Source organism: Silurus meridionalis, chromosome 7, assembly GCF_014805685.1.
Source record: "Silurus meridionalis isolate SWU-2019-XX chromosome 7, ASM1480568v1, whole genome shotgun sequence".
In the NCBI taxonomy this organism is placed as follows: Eukaryota; Metazoa; Chordata; class Actinopteri; order Siluriformes; family Siluridae; genus Silurus; species Silurus meridionalis.
The window spans coordinates 6,223,155-6,244,039 of record NC_060890.1 but is presented as its reverse complement, the minus strand read 5'-3'; the positions used below and the strand labels follow the sequence as shown (position 1 = coordinate 6,244,039).

General features: G+C 41.7%; 1 protein-coding gene across 1 annotated transcript in view; it reads right to left on the bottom strand.

The window, feature by feature from the left end:
- Positions 1-209: 209 nt before the first annotated feature.
- The window catches only part of LOC124388378 (myosin phosphatase Rho interacting protein), a 45,771-nt gene continuing 25,095 nt past the window's right edge, over positions 210-20,885 (bottom strand). Inside the window, 12 exon segments of the mRNA XM_046852936.1 lie at positions 210-1,178; positions 3,989-3,999; positions 4,880-4,965; positions 5,100-5,262; positions 5,345-5,431; positions 6,588-6,695; positions 6,864-7,023; positions 7,432-7,549; positions 7,642-7,789; positions 15,458-15,595; positions 16,904-17,450; positions 18,154-18,263. Coding sequence (XP_046708892.1) covers position 1,178; positions 3,989-3,999; positions 4,880-4,965; positions 5,100-5,262; positions 5,345-5,431; positions 6,588-6,695; positions 6,864-7,023; positions 7,432-7,549; positions 7,642-7,789; positions 15,458-15,595; positions 16,904-17,450; positions 18,154-18,263 — 1,677 coding nt within the window. The 3' untranslated portion in view covers positions 210-1,177.

The following is a 20,885-nucleotide window of genomic DNA, read 5'->3' as shown; positions in this document are numbered from 1 at the left end:
ACCACTGAGCTGGCACTTCTTGTGCAACTCGATCACACCGATGGAGACTCGATTGCACTTTCTCTCTTAACTCGTCAGCCGCGATGGGACCCGAGAGGCGTGTGTGTCCTGCCTGACCGAGCGAAATCCTTCGCTTTGCCGCTAACGGTTTCGGGAAATGGAACCGAGGTCGCTTCAATGTCGTGTAATCAACAATAATAAGCAACGTACAGGGTGCAAAAATATTTATTGCTAATAAACCTGTTGTCAGTCGGTGTACATTTGTGGTATATTTACAATAGCAACGTATACAGGAATGGACTTTTGAGGCAAAAAAAAAAAAAACAAACAAACATGACATTTAAATAAATACAAGAGACTGTGACTGGACATCACTACAGACATATGATGGAAGGGCAAAGACAGAAGGGAAAAAACAAAAAAACGAAAAAAAAAAAAAAAACTCCCAATCAGTGGATTGACCATGATTACATAAAGAACCCCCTATAGAAATCTTTATATTTTACACTAAGAAAACCAAAACCAAAAGCCCTCCAGATACAAACACTTTGCCTTTAAACTGGTCGACATTCAGTAATCCTCATCCATGTAGGAACCAACACTTCCGGGTATCAAGTAGAGTCTTTCTCTCCTTTTTTTGTGTTTTTTTTTTTTTTTTTTTTCTTCAGCCGTGCGATTGAGTAAGAATCAACAGGAAGCTGGAGGGAAATGTGCAGAAGCGCGTCTAGCATAACAAGCACGTCTGCAGGAACGATCGTTTCTACTCTTTATTAAGTGGAACTCGTTTAGATACGTATCCGTCTGCTGGCTATTCACACACACTAGAGTTAAAACAGTAGCTGACACGGTCGTGTTTAGTGTAGGAATAATAGATGCTTCATTAAAAACAACTATTTACATTAAGACGATGATTTAAAAAAAGAAAAAAAGAAAAAAAACATCACAGTAACTGAAGTGCACAAAGATGAGTAGAGACATAAAACTTCATACCACGTTTAGAATATGCTGTGTGCCGTGACCAGTGTGTTTCTAAGTGATTAATTACTGGAATAAAATATGGTGGACCTCTATAAACATGCATCGAAGCCGGGCTGAGACGTCACGTTTCAAAACTCCTTCGTGTCCTTGTTGTCAAACAAGTGGAGTCTTTGCTCGGCTGTCAAGCCTTCCTTCAGACTCTGGGGAAAGAACAGAGGCGGGACAACGGACCGTCATTTCCACAAACGAATACCGACAGCTTAATGTTGAAAGTGATTGCAGTGGCATGCTGGAATCGTGGTGACATGCTTGTGTGAAAGATGCGTCCTCACACATACTATGTGGGGGAAGAAGTATTGGGACCCCTGACTTTTTCCATGTATGTGGTTCTTCCCCAAAACTCTTACCGCAAGGTTGAAGGTAAACAAACGACGTCCAGGACGTCTGGATGACGTCTGGGCGGTAGCATGAATTGAAATTTTCCCTCTGCTCGAACTAGGAGACCTGAACCTGTCCCAGCGAACTCCATGAAGATATAGTCTACATTGGTTGGATATGATGGAAGATCTCGAGTGGCCTAGTAGAGTAGAGGGGCTGCGCTGGGATTGGGATTCCGTGTTACCCCAAGCAAATCTTAACTACTGAACTCCTTTGAGATGAATGTGAACGCCGACTGCTCACCTCCTCGCCCTACATCGGTACCTGCCTTTAACTAATACCCCTGTGGCTAAATGAGCACAAATCTCCACAAAATATAGTGGACCATCTTCTCAGAAGAGTGGAGGTTCTCATAGGAGAAAATGGGGAATGAAATGTTTTATTTCTATTCTACTTTATGATCTAGAATGATAAAATAAAACGTTCTCTACTTCCTTTATGGTACCTGCAAATAGATTCAATTCTTTCAACTGATTTGTATTTCCATCTCTCTCTCTCTTTCTCTCTTTCTTTCATTATTTTGTCATGTCGTGTTCTTCCTTCTTCACCAGGCCACATGATTTTATATCAAGGAGTTTTAATTCTGGTTAAATAAAGACTACTTACTATTGTATTCCTTTCATTCTTCAAACTTTAACCATATTTTTCTATTATATGCAACAACGCGGTCGTAAAAAGCATTTCGCTGCATGCTGTAACTGTATGTATGTGATGAGAAAAATCGGTATGAATTAATAGTTTCTATAGTAACAGCCCGTGTCTGGGGAGCTGTAATGAAGCCACTCCATGTTAATCAAAGATGAATTACACTGTAACCAATAATAATAATAAAAAAGTGTTTTTTTTCCCCCAAAGGCAATCATTAACGGGGTATATTTTCTTGTATAAGACATTTGTGGACGGAGTCTCCAGTACAAGTGCTTTCTAAAAGTTCAGAAATGCACATGAAGTCACATTATGACAGGAAAATGTTCCACAACATGCAGTGTAACTAAACTGTTTTATTCCTTTACGTATTCACCAACCGCTTTCTCTTGAAGCAAATCTTCTGATAAATTCTGTGCACGTATTTCATGCAAATGATCAGGCATTACACTGGGTTTTTATTTAACTCCACTTGAACACACCAGCATGGTATTAAATGACAGTATACCATTTATTTCACAATAATAATAAAAGAAAATACACCAGCGAGCATTGCATGAGGAATCCCTGCACCCCTATTTGTTCATGCAGTTATCTAAAGAGCCAATCGTGTTACAGAAGTGCAATGCATTAAACCCATGCAGATACGGACCAGCAGCTTCAGCTAAAGTTTGCATCATCCATCAGAATGTGGGAAAATGTCAATGATTTGAGGATTTATAGGTGTATTTTTTAGAATCACAGCTCTAGAGATTGCTCAGAATGATGCTTTTTCTTCCTCTTCATCAACAAAGCAAATAAGGCCTCTGTGGTGCTCTTCCTCAGCAATAAACCATACTGTTGCTCACAGCTGGTCACCTCTTCTCTCGCCTGGCTTCCACTACTCTTTCATGGTGCGACTGATCAACTTAATTCCCCTGTAGTTACTGCAGGTCTGCACATCTCCCTTATACTTAAAGATCAGTACCAGCACACTCCTTCTCCATTCCTCAGGCATCTTCTCACCTTCCAGAATCTTGTTAAACAATCTGGTTAAAAACTCCACTGCCATCTCTCCTAAACATCTCCATGCTTCTACCGGTATGTCATCTGGTCCAACCGATTTTCCACTCTTCATCCTCTTCATCGCTGCTCTCACTTCCTCCTTACTAATCCTATCTACTTCCTGCTTCACCATTTCCACACCATTCAACCTTCTCTCTCTCTCATTTTCCTTATTCATCAGCTGCTCAAAATACTCCTCCATCTTCTCAACACACTCTCCTCACTACTCAACACATTTCCATCTCCATCCTTTATTTCTCTAACTTCCTGCACATCCTTCCCAGCTCGGTCCCTCTGCCTGCACTGGACGGTTTTGCTCGTTATTGCATCATTCTGACCAATTTCTACCGATTGGCCAGAATGACGCAATAACGAGAAAACGTCTAGCTCTGTGGACAGAAACGGCACAATGACTAAAGTAAATCTGAAAGACTTTATGCAACTGTGTTGAGACTAAGATGGATGGCCTGCGACAGCAGAATTACATGCCAGGTTTGACTTCTGTCAACCATGAACAGAAAGGTGAGGATGCATTGAGCACGAACTCACCACAGCTGAACACGGTCTGGTTTTTATGCTGTCGTATGCTTGCAATTAAACTCTGCATTATACTAATTCATAGATTTTCAGTTCCTCTGTGGTAAGGAGGGGAACATGTTATGGGGGGTTCAGGTCATCATCTGCACATCTTAACCTCACATTAGCAGTGAATAGGTGTTAACTATTCCTCAGTCACAATTCAGAAAATAGAGTGGGGGGGGAACCACCCAGACACACAGACAGACAGACACACACACACACACACACACACACACAGAGACTGGCCACACCACTGTGTTAGAGGAGGGAAAAGTTCAAAAGCACACTTCTCACCATTACTTACCAGGCTTTCTCCTGTAGGGAGCAACAAAGAAATACACCAGATCACTTACATGGTTTATTTACAACACTTTCCTCCCACCTCCTAAAATTGTGGATATACACTATATGGAGAAAAGTATTGGGACACATGACCTTTTTGCCTTATGTGGTTGTTTTCCAAACTGTTACCACACAAATGTACAGGATGACTTCGGATGTGGTATAGTTCCAGCATGACAATAACCCTGTGCACAAAGCGAGCTCCATGAAGATATGGTTTACATGATTTTTTTTGGAGAGCAAGATCTTGAGTGATCCTGATATAGAGCTCTGATGATCTCAACCCTACTCAACACCCTTTGGAATGGACTGGAACGCTGACTGCACCCCAGACCTCCTCAACTCCCCTACATCAGTACCTGCCTTTACGAACTCCCTTGTGGCTGATGAACACAATTGTCCACAAGCACAGTCCAAAATCTAGTGGAACATCTTCAGAGGAAGAGTGGAGGGAATCATAAGAGCAAATTAGGACTGAATGTGGAATGCGATGCTCGAAAGGAAGCAAACCTCTGGCAAATTAGTGTATATCGATGGATTGGTGATGCTCAACCACCCCTTGGATTGATGCGAATGATGTGGTGTGGGGGTGAGTATACAGTGATGACTGGGTGATCTCGGTATACAGCATACGAAAACATTATATATACACAACCAAATGCTCCAAACACCTACATATGAGTGTAATGGTCAAGTGTCCACAAACTTTTGGCCACACAGTGTACATTCCACAAAGCACTGCAGGATGTGACCCGTGCTGCTCGGCACTGATCCGAAATGCATCCGCACTGATCCACATTGGTGGAAGACTAAACGAATGAAGACCCAATGGAATTGAGCCCTAGCTCTGTACCTTTGATCTCATGGTACGCTCGGAGCGCTTCGCAGCGGCGGCGGCCATCTTCAATATATCGGGGTTGCTCTTGGATTTCATGATATCTGAAACGATACGAGAACGTTAGTGTGAAAGCGTTCGTTCTTTACCAATCGCACTTGAGAAGGAGTTTCTGCGAAGCAATCGTTCTACAGGGCTTTGTATGGGTCCTTTAGAGAGACTTATCCGGGATTCCTACCGTATCCTCCCCGCTGCACCTCCTCTGGCGTGGGCTCTCCCAGTGCCTCATGGGCTAGCTGTAGCTGCTCCCGTAGTCGCCCCAGATCTCGCTCGGCCTTGGCCTTCACGATGCTCAGCTCCGTATAGATGTCCTTGTACTTATCTGTTGAGTACTTTTTATCCTGGGGGCGACCAAATCAAATTAGTTCTCAGTGCCGTGCTGTGCGATCATCTGTATTCATTAGCTGATAATTGAGTACGTACCCTTTGGGCGGCTTGTAGCTCGTCTTTTAATGAGTTGATCTCCTGCTTCAGATACTGAACTTCTGATTCCTTTACCCGCAGCATGACCTACAAGTGAGCTCATATTACTTTGAATCTGATTTTTGATATGTAAAAATAATAATAAAACACCCAGAGTATTATTAGTACTTTACAGCTTCAGGTGAGTTTGTTTGGCCAAAGGTGTGAGCTATTGCGCAGGCCACTCAAGATCTTCTAGTCCAAAGTAAATGTGATTCTTTACTGCACTTAAGTAGCTTTTGTGCGTAGCTGTACTTAAAGTGATTCCATTTGGGGCGACTTTTACTTGAACTTCACTACATTTCAGTCATTTTTGCTACATTTTGCAAAATCCGTCGTTCCTTTTAATTTATGAGTGGATAAAATTGAATGCATTTGTTTTGATTGGTGCTTGGTGGCATCTACTTATCACTAACATACCGTTCAGCATCGGTTCCAGCAGCACATTTAGAAAGGAACAAATGATGGAAGAAACTCCTGACTCGAACTCGCCACAACACCCGAGACCTCAATTGCACGATTCTTTTGAAGTAGTTGAAAGGTTTTGGGCTCATGATCATTTTAATCGATACCAATTCATTGTTTGACTCTCCATAATGTCATTCTATTAATAGATTAATGTGCTGAGAGCAACATTAGAGTCTTTTTACATTAACTGAATTGATTAAGCAAAGAGTCATGTGACATAAATGATTATAGGAACATTACAGTCATAATAAATCATAGTACTTTGAATACTTAAGTGCATTTCAAGTCAAATTCTTTTGAACTTTTACTTAATTGAAAGTTTAAAGGGACACTTTTACTGGAGTTATATTTTACAGAGTATTCTTTTTTTCTGTACTACAGGTTTACGTGTACTGTATGAGACGGATAGGGCTGAGGGGCAAATAGCTGGGTCAAGAGGTTCATCATGCGCTGAGAATTGTATTGTAGGTTTTTTTTGTTTTTTTATACATATATTTAAGAAATATTTATTATTTTACTTCATTCCTTTTTAGATTTATTGTTGTCTTGATTACTGGACTTCAATATTAGTTATATAAGTTATAATATATAATATAAGTTATTATAAAAGAAGATTTGAGACCCAGATACCCCAAAAGCATATACCTCAGAGAGTTAGGAGCTCAAACATGGTGCATCTAACAATCCAGAACAATCCAGTAGGGTTTTAATGAAGGACGAGGGAATGCACACACACCTCTAGCTCGTACAGCTCCTTTCCCTGAATGACCGTTCCGGATTCGGCTTCTTCACTGGTCATCGATCTCATCTTGGTTATTTCAGCAGCCAGACGATTATTCAGCTCCTTTACAATAAATAAATAAAACAAGCACACAAAACCCAGTTTCACAATACAAATCACCTTAAAAATAAAGAAAGACCGTGAGTGTGTTTCTCTGCTCGTAACATCTTGCATTGAACCTCTGTGTGTGTGTGTGTGTGTGTGTGTGTGTGTGTGTGTGTGTGTGGTTACCTGGTTGTGTGCATTAAGCTCCTGGTTCTCGCGCTGGCACTGACGCAGGGCCTGTCTCTCGGCCTCCAGGGCCTGTGCCAGGTGAGCGTTCTCCAGACATTTCTGCGAGTATTGCTCTGAGAGCACTTCGATTTCCCTCTGAAATGACAGCAGTTCTTCCCTACCAAACACAAACAGGCACGCACAAAGCCCTGGTGTCAATCATCACTGCTTTTTTTTCCATTCGGCTCTTTCAGCCTGTATTCAACTGAAAACACATGCAGTGCGCCAATAAAAGGATCTTGGCCGTGCTGATGAATAAAAATGCACGTGAATGAAAAGGCTGCGGTATTCTGGTGTTATCGAGTTCACCAACCCTCTTAACCCCACAGCTTTATTCTACATTTGGCAGCTTCTTAAACGCTTCCATCAATTCCTTTGGTACACAAAAGGAAGATAGTACATGAGTGCTAATACCGTCTCATTACAGGAGATAATCACTGTTTTGTTTGCAAAACTGGATCGGGCTGACAATCGACCCACACAGAAGACGATACGCGACGCCATGGCCGTTCCGTAAACTACTTACTCGTGTTGTCTGCGGATTTCCTCGATGTCTGCGTTTTCCGAATTGTTGTTGGCTTTCCGTGCTTTATCCAATTCTTTCTCCAGCTCGGTTCGATGTGCGTTCTTCATAGCTTCGATAGCTTTCGGATCAAAAGATAAACAGACAGGTCTAGGCAAAGTCCCAAAGCCACGGCGATTTCATAGTCGTCAACGCTCTGTTATCACCACTCACCGGCGATGGTGGCTGCTGTCTCCTCAGCCAACAGTCGCTCCTTCTCCTCCTGCAGGTTCTCCAGTTCCCGCTGGTGTTTCCTCTGCAGTTTGTCGATTACCTTCTGGTGCGACTCCTCCATGGCAGCGAAGCCTCTCTCGCATGTATCCTGTACGGTGGACAGAGAAAAATGTAATAGGGGGCACCGTTTAGCGCATTGTATTTTGCGTGGTTTTGTAACCGGAATGCCTTTCACAAGCACACACAGCAAGTAGAGAAAGGGTTTCCACAGAAACATATACTCCTCACTAAACACAGAAAGCACATAAAAGCCGGACAGAGACTTTGTACAAGTTACGTACATACTAAATTAGATTGATTATTCCACACTGCCTTTCTGTCCAAATCACGTCCTAACGCCAATGGTACCGAATGGTAACGACTAATTTTGGCTCAATAAACGTAACTGAGAAACGGTTTCCTGAGAGCTTTTCATCTTTTAACAGGAAGCAGGAGACGACTTCAAAAGCGTAAACAGTGACACCAGCAGCATCTGGGGAACGAACGAACAATGAGGCATGTGCAAACAATGAGAGGATATCTATAGGAAGATGTGTTTTCATAAGCACGCCTTCAGAGTTACGCCTTTGTTACAATTATGGTGCAAGTTTCCACACGAGGAGGGTTTTGAAAGCCCTGTTCCGAAAGCAGGTCGGGCCAAACTCGACTTCCGACGCCTACTGAATGGCACTAATCTTCAAAAATCAGTCATCGGAGCTGTCTATATCTCCGCAGGCTCCGAACGGATGAGCATGCAGGCCGTTTGTTTGCGAGGCCTGGGACCAAAGCCCTGTCTCATGAACCTCTGCTTTAAAGGCAGCTAACTCCCAGTGTGAACAGAGCGGCTTCCTGTCCCCACATCACAGCCATGCCCCTGCACTTGTTTATTCACCTGTTCCCTTTGGCGAAAAAAATTATTAAAAAAATCCGAATTACCTCTTTTGTCGGGAAACTGACAACGGGGTCAAGAGCGACATGCAAACACGAGGTTTTGAGATCTTGCATTTCGATTTGCCTGAATATTCAATACGTAGAATAACATAAAAAGATAAATGCTTTACACTTAAAGGCATAATTGTAGCTAATAGCATGAGAAATGCTCTCCAACAATTAGGCTCGTTGAGGTGCTAATTGTCCCACAGTAGGGGTGTAATGATACACGTCTTCGTACCAAACCGTTACGGTACAGAACTTTCAGTTCCTGTGCACATGTGCACCAAATCCAATCTTTGTTTACGTGCGGAACTAAAAATCGAAATTCCCTCACAAAGCTTTTAAGTGGCAGACCACAAGTTTGTTTAGTCACTGTGGCTACTCGATCCGTACCGGAAACCCGATTTGTAAAGTGCATGCGTGAAATCGCTGACTTCCCATCAACGTTTGTAACCGTAGTAATATGGATTATTTTGCGTTTTATGTACAGCTTCAAGAATTTTACTTAAAAGGTGAAATTCCTGACAATTCTGCATATCAAAGGGAGTGAATAAATAAAAGTGAATTCATTCAGTTAGGAATAAATCAATCGAAGGAATTAATAAATATCTTGTGTTTCTTAAATTCAATTCAATTCATTTTTATTTGTATAGCGCTTTTAACAATGAACATTGTCTCAAAGCAGCTTTACACAGATAATGGTAAATGTAGATGTTTGTTAAATTTGTGCTAAAATAAGTAGAACAGTTAATAGAACACACCTTGTAAAAAAAAACATACATACGCATGCGTGTGTGTGTGTGTGTGTGTGTGTGTGTAGAACGATATAGATACACACACACACACACACACACACACACACACACACACACACACACACACACACACACACACACACACACACACACACGTATTACCCAAATGGGGTCTACCAAATGTAAACTATTAAATCAAATTTTTCCATTAATTTAATACATTTATTTGTGCCCAATTAACTGATTAACTCAATTTAATCAATATAATAAAAGTGTATTGCATTCATTCAATTTATTGTATTCATTTATATATTATATAATTTTTCTTTTGAAACCAAGCAGGCATTTGATTTAAAATAGTTTTGAATTGTTTAAAAAATGTTTACTGTTCATTTGAACCGAAATTGAACAGAAGTTCGACCGAGCCGTGGCTTAAAAACCGGAGATACGTACCGAATCGTGAATTACGTGTACGTTACACCCCTAATGATCAGTACATCAAAAACGTTCTCGGTTTCCGAAATAGTGGCTCAAAATGCTTTTAAGCGATCAGGCCGACAAACCGCACACGAGCCAGGCGTTTAACTTAACAAGGAAAGTTCAATTTTAACCTACAGAAATATTGTGATGTGGCTACTACACAACGTCAGCCATTAAAGACAAGCTGTTGTGGAGATTATTTGGAAAATACACGAAAAAATTTGACCTCTAGCGCATGTAATTAAAATGTCATGTGACCTGCGGCCTGACGCGGACATGATGCAAGTTACGCTGCATTCCATTTCTAACATTTATCTAAACAAACCAACAGGTTACATTATTTTTGTCCTTCACTGCTGGTCGAATACGATTAATACGATTTTATTAATTTTTTAACCGAAACCCTTTTTTTTAATGATCAGACTGAAATGAGTGACTATGAATCATCATCATGTAAAGCCTGTTTCTTTTTTTTGAGAGAGTAACTGTTATTATTATTATTCCATTAAGTCAAACATTCTATGTGCTATTAAAATGGGTTCCTCTAAACACAGCCAACAACAAAAGCTACAAGCATGCCTACGGTTAACAACCATGCAAGGCTGGAGATTATACAGGTAAAGCAGAAAAGGATGGTAAGAATCAGTAAGTACAGAGGATGGAGTGGGGGGGGGGGGGGGGTGAGGGGAGGCAAGTCGGAAGTTGCCACAAGGGTACACAAGCCATTACGGATGGGGGGAAAAAAATAAATAAAACAGTAAATACAAGGAACATCACGACCTTCAGGTTTTCCAGGTCTTTCTCGTATTTCAGACGGAGCGACGTCGCATCCTCCTCTCGATCTCGCCGCTTCGTCTCCTGCGCCACTAACTCCCGGATGCGCTGTTTGAGGGACGCTGCGCTTAGCTGTGTGTCATCTGGATGGTCTGCACCAAGAGACCCGAGCAATTCGTTCAGCTCGGATAATTCCTGGTTAAAACGTTCCGCCAACAGGGTGCGCTCCATCTCGTGCTTCTTCTTTAGGTTCTCCATGCAGATGGTCAAAGAGTCGATCTCTCTTATGTTCTCCTCGGATCTCAGGCGTAGCGTTTCCTCGCTCTTGGACACTTCCTCCTTGAGTTTAGATGCTTCCAACTCATAGGCCTCCCTCAAGTCTCGGAGCTCCTTCTTATGTTTGGCCACCATGTCTTGCAACTGAATGGCCTTGTCCAGAGAATCAATGGGCTCGCCCTCTATGAAGATGCTCGTCGCTGGCTTGGAGTCGTCAGGGTTCGGCGGGCTTGATGTTTGGGTCGACATTTGGTCAAGCCTTAATTGAAGCTCCAGGTTTTGCTCTTGTAACTTGTAACAACAAGCACAGGCGGCTTCATTGTCGAATCTGGTTTTGTTCTCCGTTTGGAACCTTTGGTGTATTAGAAGATATGTATGAGTCACATCTAAGATGGCGTCTTGAAGACACCGAGACCACTGGGTTTGAGGTTCACAGTTTGACAGAGTCAAAGCCAAAGACTTGAACTGTTCGTCTAAAGGTTCTTCAACAGTTAAAGCAATCTCATTCAACATGGTTATTTTACTCTGTACAGTTTCAACAAGCTGTTTCATAACCACACCATTAAACTTCTTATCACCTACATCTTTATCAGTCTGCATCTCTACATGCTCAGCTCCGCTTTGGACATTTCTGCTAATGGAAAATAGCATTTCGTTTTCCAAAAGCATTCGTTCTACTACATTTTTGGCCACGAATGCTTGTTCGCAATCTGTACCTACTTGACTATTCTCAATGCCACGTAAAACTCTACCCAAGATCTCGCGCTCGAACGATGCCATCGTGCTTTCTGTCAAATTCCTTCCCCCATTACCTTCCTCGAAGCAAACGCTCCATTCATCACTGGACTTCATCAACATGGCTAATACCTGATCAAGAGCGTTAGACCTCCTCTTAAAACCTTCCAACACGTCCTCGATCACATCATCACTCTGCAACTTACTGTCTGCTCTGCATTCGTTATCTGTCTGTATCTCTTCCACATCTCTTTCTTTCAACTTTTGAACGTTTTCCTCCTCTAAATGCGCTCGGTTAAAAGACTCTTCGGCTTCCTGCGATTTCATCTGGAGCGCTATGTTCTGGGCTCGAAGTTCTTTGCAGTCTTGTTCGACAAACTGAAGCGCCTTTTCCTTCTCGGAAAGTTTACACTCGATGACGTCGATATGGTTTTGGAGTCGCTCTTTGTCCGACTCGAATGCTCCGTCGCTTTTTCGTTTTCGACCACCTGAAATCCGAGACCTTTCAGAGTCGCCTCTTTGAGCTGCAGCTTCTTCTCGGTATCTTTCAAACTGTTCCCCAGCACCTCCAACTTGACGAGTGCCTCTTCAAGCTTCCGAGACTTGTCGAGGAGTTCCTGCTCGTACAAACTCGTAAAACCTTCTTCCTGAGCGACTCCACTTTGATGCCTTTGAAGCTCCGCTTTTAGTCTGTCTATTTCTCGGTCCGCCTCTCGCAGCTGGTTGACTATTTCCTGATAACGTTGGTTCAGGGCTTCGTTTTCACTCGTTAGGAGCTCGACCCGCTGAGACGTTTGAGCCGAGTCTTCCTGCTGACAAGGAGATAAATAGGGAGGTTTCTGGACCCTTCCTAACATGTCCTCCATTGTGATCAGCCGCGCCTCGTAATCCCGAATGCTGTCCCCGGCCTTGGCTAAACTCTTCCTCATTGTCTCGTTCTCCATTTCCTGATGGTTTTTCAGACTCTGCAAAAGTTTCTGACATTTCGTTAGGTTGCCTGTCCGATCGGTTTCGGTTGTGTCTTGAGGAAAATCAGGCTGCACCGCCTCAGTGTAACAATGCAGCAGTTTGATCAACTCCTTAACCGACAAGGGTTTATCAAAATCCATCAAATCCTTAAGCTCGCCGATCTTGCCGTCGTTATCCACAAGCACGAAAGTGACAGATTTTGTAACAAGACTAGAAGGAAGGAGCTCTGAGGTGGAGGATGTTTTGGTGTCAGGAAGGGAAGGGTCCTGGGTGCACAAGTGCGAAAGTGAAAGGCCGAGCTGTGCCTGCATGTTGCGCTTTTTCAGTTCTTGCAGCTGGAGAAGCTCTTTGGTTTCCTGGTACTTCTTTGTTAAGCTCTGAGCTTGAGAACTAACCAGTTCTGGCTTCTTCGTCTGGGGCTTTGTCTCAAGACTCAAAGGTGACTCCAGCTTGGAAAAGGGGACCAGACAGTTGGTTAAAAAAATGTAGCAGAGGTGATTACGGATCATTTTTTTTTCTTTTCATTTGTGTGATCACATCAACAATTGTCTCTGAAGATCTGAAGTACATTTACATTCTATAACAAAACCCTTGCCGGGTTATTAGGGTTAAATTCAGAACGGACATGTCTAGCTTCATTCATTTAATGATGCAAATTAGCGTGCTGGAAACAGAGGTTTAATGGCTATGGTTAGTAAGTCATGATAGGGCATGCACATTAAATGGTTAGGGCTAATTCATGGAGTAAGTACTGCAAAATAAGTGCTAGTGTTTTAATTTGAAACAGACTGCATAGGGTTACTAGAAGCATGTTTTACTGAAATCTTGGTGAAAAAAACAACCTGAAGTATTTCATTTTATACACAATTCTTTTCTGACAAGTTTTGCCTGAATACTTTTCTTGTGCATAGAATTGAAAATGATTTCCATACAAAAGAACCGCATCACATACGGTCCCTAATTAATTCAGCAGCTACGAACTGAACCAAGTAGTATTCAGTCGCCTCAAAAAAAATCAAGCGCCACGCCAAACGCTGTTTCGGTTTCTCCCGTTCACTACATAATCAACCAGAAGATACATTAAATGGACAAAAGTATTGGGACACCCCAGCCACATGCAGTTCTTCCCCAAACCTTTGCCACAAATTGTGCAGGATCAATAACGATGCCCCTGTGCACACGTAAGCTCGAGGAAGATGCTTTACACAGATAAGAGTGGAAGCTCTTGAGTTGGTTTGCTATAGGGCTTTGACCTCAACCCTATTGAAACACCTTTGGAATGAACTGAAACGCTGATTGCACCCTCCTCCCCTCATCTACATCAGAACCTGACTTTACTAAGGACTAAATGTTAAACAGGATGAGATCACAATCTAATGACCACCGAATTAATTTAATTTAATAAAGCCGAATTAATTTAGTGTTGCTACTTCAACTACAAAACACCATTTCTCTCATTTACATGGAAAGCAGCGATCGAGCTTCAGAAACTCACAAACACAGACAGACATTCAACGTAATGTTTTTTTGACCTAGAAACCATTGGCAAATTTAAACCCCCCCCCCAGTGATTGTTTTTTTTAACAATCACTGCAGCAACAGAGATGCGCTTAATGCCTACTTTTATAGAAACACCAAACATTCAATCATCCAGAAGCAGCAAAATGCAGAAAATCATACAGATACAGTCCAAAAACATTACTTAATTTTGACATGTAAAATCAGAACGGAGAAAAAAATAAAATGTGCCCAATGGTATTCGGTTTGTTGGTGCCAAAAATGCTGGTTTGGATATCTGAGAAAGTCCAGATCCCTACACAAAGACTAGACAGAAGCACCTGGATGATGACAGACATGACTGGACTACGCTAGCTTCGTCAGGAAGATAATAATCACTCTTTACAGCAGCGGTAAGCAGAAAAGCATCTCAGAATGCACAAGATATGAAATATTGTTTTGGATTGGCTACCACAAGACCACATAGGGGAATCGGAAATATGAGACTACACTATGCACAGGATTAAATCTTCCCCGCCCACCCACCTCCTTCAGACTATTCTGTATAAACTCAGAAAAATTGAATTGATAAAAAAAAGAAATAAATAGAAAAAACTCGCCATCTGGCACCAAAAACCAGTGCACTATTAAAATCCCTGAGCTCACATTTCTTCTCCATTCTGATGTACACGACTTATATAATATCCGAGTATCTATGTGAAGATTCTGACCTGTATTGTAAGCTTTTTTTTTTAATGCATTGAACTGCCGTCAATACATGAATAAGCATATGTAGATTCATCTAGGATTTGACATAAGAACTAACTAGAGCGGAGTTGAAATCTAAATTAAAAGATAAACGGTAGATTTTTAGATTGTACCAAGCTTTAATAAAGAAATCCCCCAACATCCTGGGTGACAACACAATCTAAATAATACATGAAAGAAGCTTTTGAAGGAGATGTAATGGAGGTCGCATGCAATATTAAACTGAACAGGGAAAAAAAAAAACGCTCGCATCTTTAAAAACGACAGGAGAAGAAAAAGACAGAAGCAAAAAATGGGAGGAGGAGGACCTCGTTCATTTACATGCAAAATGCTCTGAACATGCACTTTTTTTCGCAGTTTTGGAGTTGCTAATTAAAAGGAAAAAAAAAGAATAAAGAAAAGAAAAGAAAAAAAGGAGTTTGTTTTAGGGGTTGTTTTCTGGTTTCCAAACCAAGACATGCAAAGTCTGTTTAATGGAAATAAAGGCAACCTTTGCCTGCATAAAATCATGATTTTTTTTTTTTTTTTTACACAAAAAAAAACAAAACAAAAAAAAAAAAAGCACACATAGTGAAAAAATTTTGCCTTACCGGTGAGATGTACCCGGCGCGGATCTGATGCTCTCGATCCAGAGCAGCCTTGAGTTGGTTCTCCAGCTCCTGCTTGTGCTGGTTAGAATCCACCAGCTGTTGGTGGCACGTCTCTAACTGTGTTTTCAGATCTTCTACCTGCGGCAGCAGAGGGGAAAATTTAGCATCGTCTATCAGTAGTGCTTTATGATTAGACGTGTGTACAAAGTTGTTATCAAAATGTTTCAGCCTAGTTTTGTAACTTGCCAACAAGGCTGCACGCACAGTCACAGGGAGCATCGACCTTCATGAGTCAGTGTGCCAAAAGACATCGTCCTGTGTACATGGGGAGCTGTGCAACTGGTGATAGTTTGACCACGTGCATTACCACGTCTGCTATTCTGACCACGTGCGCACCTAGTCACTAGCAATCCACACACAGCAATGCAACCAGGCTTTTCATGAATCATAAATGGTTTGCAAGGTAATACTTTGTAAGGTATTACAGCATCTTCAGCTTTGCTACCTCCAGCTCCACTTCCATACCATACAACATCGCAGGTCTCACCACAGTCCTATAAACTTTCCCTTTCACTCTTACAGATACTCTTCTATCACAAATCACTCCTGCCACTCTTCTCCACCCTGCCTGCACACTTTTCTTTACTTCTCTAACACACTCTTCATTACTTTGCACTGTTGACCCCAGGTATCTAAACTCCTCCACCTTCTCCAACTCTTTTCCCTGTAACCGCACCACTCCACTGCCCCCTCTCATTTACACACATGTACTTTGTCTTACTCCTACTGACTTTCATTCCTCTTCTCTCCAGCATGTACCTCCACCTCTCCAGGCTCCTCTCAACCTGCTCCCTACTCACCACAAATAACAATATCATCCGCAAACATCATAGTCCATGGAGACTCCTGTCTGACCTCGTCCTTCAACCTGTCCATCACAATGCAAATAGGAAAGGGCTCAGAGCCGATCCTTGATGCAGCCCAACCTTCACCTTGAACCAGTCTGTCGTTCCTACTGCACACTTTATTGTTGTCACACTGTCCTCATACATGTCCTGCACCACCATCACATACTTCTCGGACACACCAGACTTCCTCATACAATACCACAACTCCTCCAGTTCCAGCATGACAATGTTCCTGTGCACAAAGCCAGCTCCATGAAGATACGGTTTATGAGTTGGAGGGCGTGGTACAAAGTGGAATGCTATAGAGCTCTGACCTCGACCCCAATGACAATTGGGAACTAAATGTGGAATAAGATGTTCAGAAAGCACATATTATTCAAATTATTCAAATTGATCAAATATGAATCCAGATATTAAATGCCACTATACACTTTCAAAACACATTATGTATAATTATAAATAAAAAAAATAAAATTTGAGGTTTAATTTAGTTATATTGCGCTGTAATATTTTCGACTTGTAAAACGTGAAGACACACCCCCTTTTTGTAGCTCTCCAGTAGTTTTTCGAGCTCAGACGTCTCTCTGCTCCTCAGTGCCGTAGACAACGGTATTCTCCTTTCCTCTCTGATCGGGGTTTTCTCCACCTGCTGCCAGCGCTGCTCGATCTCCTCCTCCACCTTCTGTTGATGCTCAGGCGAGGGCGGACAGTCGCTTCCTGCAATTGCGTGCACGCTCTCAGAGTCGATCCCGCTAGCGTCGGGAGAAGGCTCGAAGGTCAAGCTTCCCGTCACGCACTCGTACCTCCTCCGCCTCTCCTCCCTCCTCTTGCTGCGCTCGGCGTCGCTCAGCTGCGCCTGGAAAGCGTCGGCTTCGTGGGCTCGCTGCTGAGCCAAGGCCTGGGCGATCGGTCTGAACTCGGCCCAGTCGAAGGTTTTGGAGCGTCCTTCGCGTCGGCGCTCACGTGCCCGGCTCTTCCTCGGCTCGCGCTCCGCAGACGAGGCCTCGGACGATGCCGAGTCCTGAGTGACGTCGGGTCGCGTGAGGCTCTCCAAAGCGCTGAAGGAGCCGTGTTCATCTGTCAGACTGGAATACACAGAATTTCAGCTACGGAATTGAATCTCATTATGTTTATATGAATAAAACAATTCAGACACAAATACACGCAAGTATACACCGACCAGACTTCACTCCCCATGCCGCTTCTAACGTGAACTTTGAGGACAAAATGTTTATTGTATCCGACCTGCTAACAGGTGCCACGATAAAGCGATAAACAGTATCATTCACCTGTCAAAATGTTATGATGTCATAATGTTATGCCTGAACTGCGTACAATGATACCCTGTAAATCCTCTCTACATACAGAGTACCATTATATGCAATGAAATATTTCCTAGTTCTGTTTTTGTTATGCCAAGTTCTGCTGTATCACTTGACCTAAAATCTGTAGTACACTTCCTGTTACAATCTCTCAGACAGTCACTGCATGCCGATTCAGGAAGCCCATTATTCATCATGGAAAAAGTGTTTATTCACCCCAATTCAACTGGATTTTCTAATGTAGTTATCAATGAGTATCACAGTATTTGTAAGAGAAATAAATTGTATTTTTAGCTTTTCTAAAAGAAACATCCCACAGTGTTTTTGTGTACGAATGTCAGGACCCACTAGAGGGCAAAAACAAACAGTGGCATGCAAAAATAAATAAATAAATAAAAACAAACCACAGAACAACTCTGAAAGAAATGCGACTACATTTCCATCAATGTGTGTAACAGATCCTGACCTCGCAACATCAGGCGCTGTGGAGGGTCGGACATTTTTCATTACAGCCTGGATCCAGTTGCGGCGTATTCCTGCTGTCATGGCAGAGAGGGTGTGCACTCCCTCCTGGGTCTAAACAAAACAAAACAAACCAAAAGCAAAAAAAGAAAAGAAAGAAATACATTAAATATGTATATAAGACTGGTGTGTTCCACAGAATCCCAGAACAAATGACTTGAAAGGTATTTGAGGAAAAAAGAAATGTATAAAAGCATATTTATATATAATGTATTAATCTGTGTATTATTTAAGACATTATTTAATTTATAAAAAGCAACCAAAATACAAAACGTTAAAAGTGTTTTAGAAAATCCTTGTGTGTGTGTGTGTGTGTGTGTGTATATATATATATATATATATATATATATATATATATATATATATATATATACATATATATATATATATATATATACACACACACACATATATACACACACACACACACACACACACACACACACACACACACACACACACACACACACACACACACACACACACACACACAGTACAGACCAAAAGTTTGGACACACCTTCTCATTCAAAGAGTTTTCTTTATTTTCATGACTATGAAAATTGTAGATTCACACTGAAGGCATCAAAACTATGAATTAACACGTGGAATTATATATGAAATTATATACATAACAAAAAAGTGTGAAACAACTGAACTGAAACAACTGAATGTCATATTCTAGGTTCTTCAAAGTAGCCACCTTTTGCTTTGATTACTGCTTTGCACACTCTTGGCATTCTCTTGATGAGCTTCAAGAGGTAGTCACCTAAAATGGTTTTCACTTCACAGGTGTGCCCTGTCAGGTTTAATAAGTGTGATTTCTTGCCTTATAAATGGGGTTGGGACCATCAGTTGTGTTGTGAAGTCAGGTGGATACACAGCTGATAGTCCTACTGAATAGACTGTTAGAATTTGTATTATGGCAAGAAAAAAGCAGCTAAGTACAGAAAAACGAGTGGCCATCATTACGTTAAGAAATGAAAGTCAGTCAGTCCGAAAAATTGGGAAAACTTTGAAAGTGTCCCCAAGTGCAGTCACAAAAACCATCAAGCGCTACAAAGAAACTGGCTTACATGCGGACCGCCCCAGTAAAGGAAGACCAAGAGTCACCTCTGCTGCGGAGGATAAGTTCATCCGCGTCACTAGCCTCAGATATCGCAGGTTAACAGCAGCTCAGATTGGAGACCAGGTCAATGGCACACAGAGTTCAAGCAGCAGACACATCTCTACAACAACTGTTAAGAGGAGACTGTGTGAATCAGGCCTTCATGGTAGAATATCTGCTAGGAAACCACTGCTAAAGAAAGGCAACAAGCAGAAGAGACTTGTTTGGGCTAAAGAACACAAGGAATGGACATTAGACCAGTGGAAATCTGTGCTTTGGTCTGATGAGTCCAAATTTGAGATCTTTGGTTCCAACCACCGTGTCTTTGTGCGACGCAGAAAAGGTGAACGGATAGACTCTACATGCCTGGTTCCCACCGTGAAGCATGGAGGAGGAGGTGTGATGGTGTGGGGGTGCTTTGCTGGTGACACTGTTGGGGATTTATTCAAAATTGAAGGCATACTGAACCAGCATGGCTACCACAGCATCTTGCAGCGGCATGCTATTCCATCCGTTTATGCTTAGTTGGACCATCATTTATTTTTCAACAGGACACGACCCCAAACACACCTCCAGGCTGTGTAAGGGCTATTTGACCAAGAAGGAGAGTGATGGGGTGCTGCGCCAGATGACCTGGCCTCCACAGTCACCGGACCTGAACCCAATCGAGATGGTTTAGGGGTGAGCTGGACCGCAGAGTGAAGGCAAAGGGCCAACAAGTGCCAAGCATCTCTGGGAACTCCTTCAAGACTGTTGGAAGACCATTTCAGGTGACTACCTCTTGAAGCTCATCAAGAGAATGCCAAGAGTGTGCAAAGCAGTAATCAAAGCAAAAGGTGGCTACTTTGAAGAACCTAGAATATGACATTTTCAGTTGTTTCACACTTTTTGTTATGTATATAATTCCATATATAATTCCACGTGTTAATTCATAGTTTTGATGCCTTCAGTGTGAATCTACAATTTTCATATAAAGAAAACTCTTTGAATGAGAAGGTGTGTCCAAACATTTGGTCTGTACTGTATATATATATATATATATATATATATATATATACACACACACACACACACACACACACACACACACACACACACACACACACACACACACACACACACACACACACAAAACTATAAACATATAAAAAAATATGGAAATTAATGGAATATATGGGAATATATCGGAATTAACAAGAATTAATGGGAATAAACTGTGAATTCAAAAATTGCAGCTAAGCCTATATAAGGGAACTTAAATGTAGTTCTTGCAGGATCATTTTGAATAAAAACAACCAGATTTAATGCAATTTCTGTTGAATTTCTACCCTGCACACTTAATCACATTACACAGGAATACTGAAGCCACTGTTCTGTATTTGAGTCTGAAGATTACATCCATTCAAATAAATTTTAAAATCACTTTGGTAAATATATTTTATCTACAGTATTACATTTTAACTAGCAAATACCAAAATGTGTTTAAACAGTTGCAAGCCAGCTGGTAAATCAGATAAGCTGAATGTAAGCTATCACTATTTCACTGACAATTTATGAGACACTTGAGCTC